At 43.7% G+C, this 12,112-nt stretch overlaps 1 protein-coding gene across 1 annotated transcript; it reads right to left on the bottom strand.

Moving 5' to 3' along the window:
- Nucleotides 1-2,303: 2,303 nt before the first annotated feature.
- Nucleotides 2,304-11,741, bottom strand: LOC129844042 (NLR family CARD domain-containing protein 3-like). Its single transcript, XM_055912422.1, has 4 exons — nucleotides 11,579-11,741; nucleotides 6,354-6,524; nucleotides 4,380-4,558; nucleotides 2,304-4,123 (listed from the first exon to the last, which is right to left on the bottom strand). Exons 2-4 carry the CDS (start codon nucleotides 6,470-6,472, stop codon nucleotides 2,304-2,306), a joined length of 2,118 nt encoding a protein of 705 aa, XP_055768397.1. The 5' UTR covers nucleotides 6,473-6,524; nucleotides 11,579-11,741.
- Between the last annotated feature and the right edge of the window lie 371 nt (nucleotides 11,742-12,112).

Below are 12,112 nucleotides of genomic sequence, written 5' to 3'. Positions count from 1 at the left end.
GAAAATAAACCAAATTCAAAATCCAAATTGTTTTAATTGAAAAGCATTAAAGATAATTGGAATAGGAATTTCAGTCTACTTCCTGAATTGAGTGGAATTTAAATGGAATTGACCCCAACCCTGACTATGTATTGGTTTACCAACCTTTCTCAATATATTTTTCAATTATGAATTCTCACACCCAGGGGCCATTTAAATCAAATCAAATTTTATTGGTCAAATATTTAGCAGATGTTATTGTGGGTGTAGTTAAATGCTTGTGTTCCTAGCTCCAACAGTGCAGTAGTATCTAACAATACACAACAACACACAGAAATCTAAAAGTAGAAGGATGGAATTAAGAAATATAGAAATATGAGAAGACACACAGTCAGACAGACACACGCACACAAGCGCAGGCGCAGACCGACACATTGACGTACACACTCTCCTTCCCGCTAACTTTATAACATGCATATGCACCGTTTCTAGTGGTTGAAGAATTGCATTTCAAGAAGGCCAGTAGATTAGTATTTAGTGTAAATGGGGGATATGATGGACACGCTTATTGATAACAATGAAAAGGTTAATAACAAGATGCAATCATTTGCCCTTTGTGAGAATAGAGAACATACATTTCGTTTATCTTTGCATTTTAAAATCATTTGAAATAGCGATCTATTTCCTAGGCTTTTATTTTTTTCGTTTAAATGATCTTGCATAATAAATCCCTCATCTTTTCTGTGATGGTTTCATACTCACGAGGTAGAATATAGGCCTACAAGTTTACCATTCGTCCCATCTCTCGTTTAGTTGGACCCACTACACAGCAGTAAATAGATACGTTATTTCAAGTATTTTGCTCGAACACCAGATGCCTAATTTGTAAACGTTGTCTACACATGCATGTGCAAGTTTTCACGCAAATCTTGTCATTTATAAAAACTGAACTTGACATGAGAACTTGCTAATCCAAATTTTAGACCACGTGTATGCACAGTTTCTAGTGGTTGAACTCTTGCATTGCAACAGTAGACTCGTTTTAGCCTTGTACAGATGGGGAATAATATATGACGAGATTCTTATTCAGAACAAAATAACAGACAGGCCTAGCTAAATATAATAAGATGCAATCATTTGCTGTTAAAATCGATGTATCTTTACATTCTAAAACAATGACTAATCTTTCCTGCTATTTATTTAATGTCCATGATCATTGCAGAATAAATTCCTCACCTTTTCTGAACGTGTGATGGTTTCATAGGCTACTCGCAAAATGGCATATAGACCTACAAGTTAGGATTGGCTATTATTCCTCCCATCTCATTTAATTGGACCCACTTCACAGTAGTAAATAGATAAACTACAGTATTTCAAGCAGACTATTTTGCTCTATGCGCTCGGGTCTGAAGCGCAGTTTAACGTTAGAACAGACCGTTCTCCTTTTCCATTGACGTGTGTAGGCTAAGCCTGAATACTGCCATGTGACATTTCCTAAGTAGACAATATTTCATTTATAAACATAATAAATTATCATAATCATTGTATAGTACATTCCTCATATTTTCTGGACATGATGAGGTCACATGCCCGAAGTAGCCATACAACAAATGACCATGCGCATTTCTCATTTAATTGGGCCTATTAGATAGGATATTATTTAAAATGTTAGTTGTCACCCACTTCCCTTGAAAAATAGTTTGCCCTACAGCCAATTCTGTCGAATCAAAAGAATTTGCAAAAAACAATCAGATTTCGACAGAAATATGGCTGAGTAATTAACCAATGATATTAGGCCCCTGTTGGCCATGATTACAGACACCTGTGTGTCTTGACACTATATATAAACGAGTCATCCCGCAGTGTCTGTGATTGTACCCTGATGAAGACAGCTTGCCTGTCGAAACGTTGGTAATTAAATATTTTTGCATCTGAGCTCCTAGAGTGTGCGGCTCTCCTTTATTTCCTGTTTCTGCATATTTACCAAGATGTTCAAATAATGTTAAAAACATAATTACTACAAATACATAAACACTATAAAGACAGTGAATACTGAAGAAAGTTAACTCACACTAGTGTCTGTATGTTGCAGAGTGGACTGGTTAGTCCAACACAGAGCAGCTCCACTCCTCTGTCTCCCAGGTCATTGTAGCTGAGGTCCAGTTCTCTCAGGGGGGAGTTTGGTGTCTGCAGGGCTGAGACCAGAGTCTCACAGGATTCATATGTGAGTTCACAGCCATCCAGTCTGGAGAGAGGAGATAATCTGTTAGATATACAAATCCTTCAGAATAATGATACTGTAAACATCAACTCAATAACAGAACTTACAGTGCTCTCTTGCAGGTTTTCACGACCGGCAGCAACCTCTGATAACCTTCCTTTGATGTGTTGTATGTCTTCAGGTCAAACTCCTCCAGCACCTCCTCTGACATCAGTAACAGGTAGGCCAGGGCTGAACATTGGTCAGGTTCTAGTCTTGTTGCTGAAAGAGTTCCTGATTGCAGGGAGGTCTGCATGTCTTCAACTAGAGAGTTGGAACCAAGTTCATTCAGACAGTGGAACAAGTTGATGATCCTTTCTGGTGATGATTCCTCCTTGATCTTGTCTGAAAGGTACCTGACTGTTTCCTCATTGGTCTGTGTTGTACTTCCTGTCTGTGTCAGAAGGCCTCGTAACAGATTCTGATTGGACTCCAGTGAGAGACCCAGAAGGAAGCGGAGGAACAGGTCCAGGTGTCCATTCTCACTCTTCAAGGCCTGGTCCACTGCGCTCCTGTGTAAGTCAGACAACTGGATTGACTCCTCCTCTTCATCATCCTTCTCCTCCTCATCTTCTTCATCATCACTAGTGGGGGAGAAAACATTTTCCTTCTTGTCCAGACATGATTCTAAAGCATGCACTGCTGCTAGAAACTCCTGAATGCTCAGATGCACAAAGCTGTAGACCTTGTCTTGGTACAGCCCAGATTCTTCTTTAAAGATCTCTGTACACAACGCTGAGTACTCTGATGCCTCTGTGACATCAAGGCCACACTCTCTCAGGTCCTCCTCATAGAAGATCAGGTTGCCCTTCTGCAGCTGTTGGAAAGCCAGCTTTGCCAGTTTCAGGATCATCTCTTTGTCTGACTGAGACAGTTCCTTTGGGTTTGTCTCTGTGGCTTTGTTGTACTTCCTGTTCTTCACAATGATTTGGATGAGTATGAAGTGTGAGTACATCTGGGTCAGAGTTTTGGGGACTTCATCCTTCCATGCCTCTTTCAGTATCATCTCAAGGACAGTGGCTGATATCCAACAGAAGACTGGCATGTGGCACATGATGTGGAGGCTCCTTGATGTCTTCATGTGTTTGATGATATCATTGGCAAGATTCTGATCTATGATTTTCTTCCTGAAGTACTCCTCCTTCTGTGGATCATTGAACCCTCGTACCTCTGTCACCCGGTTAATACAATCAGGAGGGATCTGATTGGCTGCTGCAGGTCGTGTGGTTATCCAGAGGAGAGCAGAGGGAAGCAGATTCCCCTCGATGAGGTTTGTCAGCAGCACGTCCACTGAGGTTGGGTTCGTGACATCACAGCACTTCTCCTTGTTTTTGAAGTCTAGAGGAAGTCGAGACTCATCCAGACCATCAAAAATGAAAACAGTTTTGGTTTCACCATCTTCAATGCTGTCAATCTCTTTCAGCTCTGGGAAGTAATAGGAAAGAAGTTGCATCAGACTGTATTGGTCCTTTTTCAGGTTCAGATCACGGAAAGGAAGAGGAAACATGAAATGAACGTCCTGATTTGCTTTTCCCTCTGCCCAGTCAAGGATGACCTTCTGCACAGAGACTGTTTTTCCAATGCCAGCGATTCCTTTTGTCAGCACAGTTCTGATAGGTTTGTCTTGTCCAGGTAAAGGCTTGAAGATGTCGTTGCATTTGATTGGTGTCTCTTGTGTGGTTTGTTTCTTGGATGCCATCTCTATCTGTCTCACCTCATGTTCATTATTGAGCCCTCCACTTCCACCCTCTGTGATGTAGAGCTCTGTGTAGATGTCCTTGAACAGACTTTGGTTTCCATGGTGTCCAATTCCTTCAGATATGTGTTGATACTTGTGTTTCAGTTTAGCCTTAATGTCTTGTTGGACTGTCAGCAGAGTTTGACCTGTAGGAAAACAATGAGAGTTGAGACTCATAAGTTTATGTGTGTGCATGCATGTGTGTGTGCATGCATGTATGTGTGTGTGTGTGTGTGTGTGTGTGTGTGTGTGTGTGTGTGTGTGTGTGTGTGTGTGTGTGTGTGTGTGTGTGTGTGTGTGTGTGTGTGTGTGTGTGTGTGTGTGTGTGTGTGTGTGTGTGTGTGTGTGTGTATGTGTGTGTGTGAACCCTTCTTTGTAATATTGTATGAAACACAGTCTTACTTCTTCTGTCCAGAAGGTTGTGTGTGATCTTTAATGCATCCTCACTGTCCAAACTCTCCACTTCCTTATTGTCATCTGGTAATGGTTCCTGGCTGAAAGTAGGTGGATTACCCATTGACTGATTACTCTTCATTGATAGCAGGCTGGGTGTAGGTGACTCTGCTCTGGGCTTCTGGACACTGAACAAAACAGGGAGACAGATCACCTCATCAATCTCATCAATACCTCATCTACTTCATTTTAACAACTGTATAGTGGAACTTCTAGAAGTCCTGATGTTTATTTAAAAAACTACAGTCTGCAATTGGTAAATCCAGAAAATCACATTGTATGGATTTTTAAGTAATTCATTTGCATTTTATTGCATGACATAAGTATTTGAAAACCTACCAACCAGTAAGAATTCCGGCTCTCACAGACCTGTTCGTTTTTCTTTAAGAAGCCCTCCTGTTCTCCACTCATTACCTGTATTAACTGCACCTGTTTGAACTCATTACCTGTATAAAATACACCTGTCCACACACTCAATCAAACAGACTCCAACCTCTCCACAATGGCCAAGAACAGAGAGCTGTGTAAGGACATCAGGGATAAAATTGTAGACCTGCACAAGGCTAGGATGGGCTACAGGACAATAGGCAAGCAGCTTGGTGAGAAGGCAACAACTGTTGGGGCAATTATTAGAAAATGTAAGTAGTTCAAGATGACGGTCAATCACCCTCGGTCTGGGGCTCCATGCAAGATCTCACCTCGTGGGGCATCAATGATCATGAGGAAGGTGAGGGATCAGCCCAGAACTACATGGCAGGACCTGGCCAATGACCTTAAGAGAGCTGGGACCACAGTCTCAAAGAAAACCATTAGTAACACACTACGCCGTCATGGATTAAAATCCTGCAGCGCATGCAAGGTCCCCCTGCTCAAGCCAGTGCATGTCCAGGCCCGTCTGAAGTTTGCCAATGACCATCTGGATGATCCAGAGGAGGAATGGGAGAAGTTCATGTGGTCTGATGAGACAAAAATAGAGCTTTTTGGTCTAAACTCCACTCGCCGTGTTTGGAAGAAGAAGAAGGATGAGTACAACCCCAAGAACACCATCCCAACCGTGAAGCATAGAGGTGGAAACATAATTATTTGGGGATGCTTTTCTGCAAAGGGGACAGAACGACTGCACCGTATTGAGGGGAGGATGGATGGGGCCATGTATCGCGAGATCTTGGCCAATAACCTCCTTCCCTCAGTAAGAGCATTGAAGATGGGTCGTGGCTTGGTCAAACCATCAGTAGAGTTCAAAATGCCATGGAACCACATTTACTTGAAGATGTTATTTATTACAGGGGAATTTAACCACATTTACTTATATATTTTTATTTATTACAGGGGAATTTAACCACATTTACTTATATATTTTTATTTGCTACAGGGGAATTTAACCACATTTACTTGTAGATTTATTTGGTAAAGGGAAATTAACAACAACAGTTATTTTGATGTGCACTATGTCATCACACACAGCTTTTTAATCTGCAACAAGTCAATTTGATGGAACCACATCCCTGGTGGGAAAATATGCATATTCTTCTTTTGCTGATTTTAGAATATTGACATTAAAACGTGTTACCAGTCGGATAGACACTTAGCTTGTGTCACCAGTTGGATAGAAACCTAGCTTGTGTTACCGGTTGGATAGACACCTAGCTTGTGTTACTGGTTGGATAGACGCCTAGCTTGTGTTACCAGTTGGATAGACACCTAGCTTGTGTTACCAGTTGGACAGAAACCTAGCTTGTGTTACCAGTTGGATAGAAACCTAGCTTGTGTTACCAGTTGGATAGAAACCTAGCTTGTGTTTGCAGTTGGTCCTAGGATTTTTAACTTAAAGATATAGGCCTACATGTTATGTAATTTGGAAACACTTCTCTTAACATTTGTTGTATATCTTTAAAATAACTATATGTACAATTTATCGCTTACCTCTTAGAACTGGTGTCTTGAGGCAGACTCTTTTTAGAGGGTGTGGCCCCCTCCTCTCGGTCAGAATACTTCCTCTTAGAGGCAGTGCCTCTCTTCTCGCTCTCCCCAGAGAGACTCATTTCAGAGGCAGTGGTCCCCTCCTATCTCTCCCCACAGAGACTCATCAGCTATCTGGATTTGGGTGAATGAGAAATGGGGAGGCTAAGGACAAGTTGCTATCGGGAGGGGTGCAGGGCTGTGGACTGGGGTTGGGGTAGCCAGGTGGAAAGCATGGCCAGCCGTAGAAAAATGCTTATTGAAATTCTCAATTATCACGGATTTATCGGTGGTGACAGTGTTTCCTAGCTTCAGTGCTGTGGACAGCTGGGAGGAGGTGCTCTTATTCTCCATGGACTTCAGTGTCCCAGAACTTCTTGTAGTTTGTGCTACAGGATGCAAATTTCTGTTTGAAAAAGCTAGCTTTTGCTTTCCTAACTGCCTGTGTATATTGGTTCCTAACTTCCCTGAAAAGTTGCATATCGCGGGGGCTATTCGATGCTAATGCAGTACGCCACAGGATGTTTTTGTGCTGGTCAAGGGCAGTCAGGTCTGGAGTAAACCAAGGGCTATCTGTTCGTGGTTCTACATTTTTTTGAATGGGGCATGCTTATTTAAGATGGTGAGGAAAGCACTTTTAAAGAATAACCAGGCATCCTCTACTGACGGAATGAGATCAATGTCCTTCCAGGATACCCGGGCCAGGTCGATTAGAAAGGCCTGCTCGCTGGAGCGTTTGACAGTGATGAGGGGTGGTCGTTTGACCGCAGACCCATTACGGACACAGGCAATGAGGTACCGACAGAGATGGCCGCTTCGCTTCGCGTTCCTAGGAAACTATGCAGTATTTTGTTTTTATGTGTGTTATTTCTTACATTGTTACCTTAGGTAATCTTAGGTTTTATTACACACAGTCGGGGAGGAACTATTGGATATAAGAGCAACGTCAACTCACCAACATTACGACCAGGAATACGACTTTCCCCAAGCGGATCCTCTGTTTGGCCTACCACCCAGGACAATGGATCGGATCCCTGCCGGCGACCCAAAACAATAACGCCGTAGAAGGGGCAGACGGAGCTGTCTTCTGGTCAGGCTCCGTAGACGAACACATCGCGCACCGCTCCCGAGCATACTACTCGCCAATGTCCAGTCTCTTGACAACAAGGTAGACGAAATCCGTGCAAGGGTAGCCTTCCAGAGAGACAGAGACTGTAACGTTCTTTGTTTCACGGAAACATGGCTCACTCGAGACACGCTTTCGGAGTCGGTACAGCCACCTGGTTTCTTCACGCATTGCGCCGACAGAAACAAGCGTCTTTCTGGTAAGAAGAAGGGCGGGGGTGTATGCCTTATGATTAACGAGACGTGGTGTGATCATAACAACATACAGGAACTCAAGTCCTTCTGTTCACCTGACTTAGAATTCCTCACAATCAAATGCCGACTGCATTATCTACCTAGAAAATTCTCTTCGATTAAATTCACAGCCGCAAATATCCCCCCCAAGCAGATACATCGATTGCCCTGAACAAACTTTATTTGACTCAATATAAACTGGAAACCACATATCCTGAGGCTGCATTTATTGTAGCTGGGGATTTTAACAAGGCTAATCTGAAAACAAGGCTCGCTAAATTCTGTCAGCATATCGATTGCGCTACCAGGGCTGGCAAAACCCTGGATCATTGTTATTCTAACTTCTGCGACGCATATAAGGGCCTCCCCCGCCCTCCTTTCCGAAAAGCTGACCACGACTCCATTTTGTTGCTTCCAGCCTATAGACAGAAACTAAAACAGGAAGCGCCCGTGCTCAGGTCTGTTCAACGCTGGTCCGACCAATCGGATTCCACGCTTCAAGATTGCTTCGATCACGTGGACTGGGATATGTTCCGCATTGCGGCGAACAACAACATTGACGAATACGCTGATTCTGTGAGTGAGTTTATGAGCAAGTGTATCGGTGATGTCATACCCACAGCAACTATTAAAACATTCCCAAACCAGAAACCGTGGATTGATGGCAGCATTCGCGAGAAACTGAAAGTGAGAACCACTGCTTTTAATCAGGGCAAGGTGACCGGAAACATGACCGAATAAAAACAGTGTAGTTATTCCCTCCGCAACGCAATCAAACAAGCTAAGTGTTAGTATAGAGTCAAAGTAGAGTCGCAATTCAACGGCTCAGACACGAGAGGTATGTGGCAGGGTCTACAGCCAATCACGGATTACAAAAAGAAAACCAGCCCCGTCGCGGACCAGGATGTCTTGCTCCCAGACAGACTAAATAACTTTTTAGCTCGCTTTGAGGACAATACAGTGCCGCTCACACAGCACGCTACCAAAACCTACGGGCTCTCCTTCACTGCAGCCGACGTGAGCAAAACATTTAAACGTGTCAACCCTCGCAAGGCTGCAGGCCCAGACGGCATCCCCAGCCGCATCCTCAGAGCATGCACAGACCAGCTGGCTGGTATGTTTACGGACATATTCAATCAATTCTTATCCAAGTCTGCTGTCCCCACATGCTTCAAGAGGGCCCCCATTGTTCCTGTTCCCAAGAAAGGTAAGGTAACGGAGCTAAATGACTACTGCCCCGTAGCACTCACTTCCATCATCATGATGTGCTTTGAGAGACTAGTCAAGGACCATATCACCTCCACCCTAGACCCACTCCAATTTGATTACCGCCCCAATAGGTCCACAGATGACGCAATCGCACTGCACTAACCTATCTGGACAAGAGAAATACCTATGTGAGAATGCTGTTCATCGACTACAGCTCAGCATTTAACACCATAGTACCCTCCAAATTCGTCAGGGAACAGGGAGTACAGGAGAGGGCTGAGAACGCACCTTTTGTGGGGTCCCAGTGTTGAGGATCAGCGGGGTGGAGATTTTGTTACCTACCCTCACCACCTGGGGGCGACCCTGGGTCTCGACCCCGCCCTGTGCAACTGGGTCCTGGACTTCCTGACGGGCCGCCCCCAGGTGGTGAGGGTAGGTAACAAAATCTCCACCTCGCTGATCCTCAACACTGGGACCCCACAAGGGTGCGTTCTCAGCCCTCTCCTGTGCTCCCTGTTCATCCACGACTGCGTGGCCATGCACGCCTCCAACTCAATCATCAAGTTTGCAGACGACACTACAGTGGTAGGCTTGATTACCAACAACGACGAGGCGGCCTACAGGGAGGAGGTGAGGGCCCTCGGAGTATGGTGTCAGAAAAATAGCCTCACACTCAACGTCAACAAAACAAAGGAGATGATCGTGGACTTCAGGAAACAGCAGAGGGAGCACCCCCCTATCCACATCGACGGGACAGTAGTGGAGAGGGTAGAAAGTTTTAAGTTCCTCGGCGTACACATCACGGACAAACTGAAATGGTCCAACCACACAGACAGCGTGGAGAAGAAGGCGCAGCAGCGCCTCTTCAACCTCAGGAGGCTGAAGAAATTTGGCTTGTCACCAAAAACACTCACAAACCTTTACAGATGCACAATCGAGAGCATCCTGTCGGGCTGTATCAACGCCTGGTACGGCAACTGCTCCGCCCACACCTGTAAGGCTCTCCAGAGGGTAGTGAGGTCTGCACAACGCATCACCGGGGGAAAACTACCTGCCCTCCAGGACACCTACAGCACCCGATGACACAGGAAGGCCATATAGATCATCAAGGACAACAACCACCCAAGCCACTGCCTGTTCACCCCGCTATCATCCAGAAGGCGAGGTCAGTACAGGTGCATCAAAGCGGGGACCGAGAGACTGAAAAACAGCTTCTATCTCTAGGCCATCAGACTGTTAAACAGCCATCACTAACATTGAGTGGCTGCTGCCAACATACTGACTCAACTCCAGCCACTTTAATAATGGAAAAATTGATGTAATAAATGTATCACTAGCCACTTTAAACAATGCCACTTCCTATAATGTTTACATATCCTACATTACTCATCTCATATGTACATACTGTACTCTATACCATCTACTGCATCTTGCCATCTTGATGTAATGTATCACTAGCCACTTTAATCAATGCACTTTTATATGTTTACATATCCTACATTACTCATCTCATATGTATATACTGTACTCTATACCATCCACTGCATCTTGCCTATGCCGTTCTATACCATCACTCATTCATGTTTTTTTAATGTACATATTGTTATTCATTCCTTTACACTTGTGCGTATTAGGTAATTGTTGTGAAAATGTTAGGCTAGATTACTCGTTGCATATTACTGCATTGTCGGAACTAGAAGCACAAGCATTTCGCTACACTCGCATTAACATCTGGTAACCATGTGTATGTGACAAATAAAATTTGATTTGATCGCTGAGATCGTGGTTGAAGACAGCAGAGGTGTATTTGGAGGGCAGATTGGTTAGGATGATATCTATGAGGGTGCCCGTGTTTACGGATTTGGGGTTGTACCTGGTAGGTTCATTGATAATTTGTGTGAGATTGAGGGCATCAAATTTAGATTGTAGGATGGCCGGGGTGTTAAGCATGTCCCGGTTTGGTCACCTAACAGCACGAGCTCTGAAGATAGATGGGGGGATATCAATTCACATATGGTGTCCAGGGCACAGCTGGGGGCAGGAGGAGGTCTATAGCAAGCGGCAACAGTGAGAGGCTTGTTTCTGGAAAGGTGGATTTTTAAAAGTAGAAGCTCAAATTGTTTGGTCACAGACCTGGATAGTTTGACAGAACTCTGCCGGCTAACTCCGCCCCCTTTGGCAGTTCTATTTTGTCGGAAAATAGTTAAGGACGGAAACTTCAGGCTTGGCTGAGTTGTGATTACGGAGAACGCACGATTCTCGGCCTTCGCCTCTCCGGAGTCCGTACGGGAGATGCAGCGACGAGGCAAGACTAACTACCAATTGGATGCCACGAAATGTTGAGGAAAAAAATGGGTGCATTTTTTTATTTTATTTAAATAAATTATAATCACGATCATGTGCAGTCAATCGCCCATATAATATAACATTGACTAGGCTCATCAATATGAATCAGCATCAATGTAAGGAAGCCAAAAAATATCATTATTAAAAGTTGAAATCACTAATGTAATAATATAATAATTCTGCGGATGTCTTACCCCCTAAATCACCTTTCTCTGCGATGGCCTAACTTCTCCAAAACACGTTTCTACATAACATTGTAAAAGAAAGCTACAAACCTCAGAAACATTTTTTCTTCGACCGATGATGTCCATTTATTCATCTACTTCCTTATAAATGTACTTCCTGTTTCAACACAGTGGGCGGGTTCAACACGTATTAGTTTATATTATATATCCATATTTATGTCATGTAAAGTCTCCATACACTTCATGTAAGTATTCAGTCCATATAATATGTGTAATATTCATATGTGTAAACATACTGAATTATAATTGGATGCATTTTACCGCCGTATCATACTGTGGTATGATTGGTTAAGACCACCCAGATGGTTAGGTCATGGTCAGTTGATCATGGTTGGAGATACGTGAACATGCCAGTTGTAGCTAGCTAATAAAGAGCTACGTTAAGAAATATCCTGTAGTACTGCATTTTATTATTTTGTACAAAGCGTGCAAAACAAGACAATATGCATTTCTGGTAAAAGTGGATTTATATTTTATTTCGGGATTTGATTGAGTGATGTTTTGCAGTGCTACCAGGAGAGGGCAGTGTGACACAACAGCCAGGTTCGGCAGAAGGACGCTAGA

The sequence above is a fragment of the Salvelinus fontinalis genome, unplaced genomic scaffold (genome assembly GCF_029448725.1).
Source record: "Salvelinus fontinalis isolate EN_2023a unplaced genomic scaffold, ASM2944872v1 scaffold_0168, whole genome shotgun sequence".
Taxonomy (NCBI): domain Eukaryota; kingdom Metazoa; phylum Chordata; class Actinopteri; order Salmoniformes; family Salmonidae; genus Salvelinus; species Salvelinus fontinalis.
Note: the sequence above shows the minus strand (reverse complement) of the source record. Positions and strands in the feature narration are given on the sequence as shown.

Bases quoted from the DNA above. Each gene is read 5' to 3' on its own strand.
- LOC129844042 (XM_055912422.1), bottom strand. From the start codon at position 6,472: ATGAGTCTCTCTGGGGAGAGCGAGAAGAGAGGCACTGCCTCTAAGAGG. The intron at 4,559-6,353 runs GTAAGCGATAAA...TGTTTTGTTCAG, and splicing joins CAAGACACCAGTTCTAAGAG to TGTCCAGAAGCCCAGAGCAG. The intron at 4,124-4,379 runs GTAAGACTGTGT...GTTTTCCTACAG, and splicing joins CAACCTTCTGGACAGAAGAA to GTCAAACTCTGCTGACAGTC.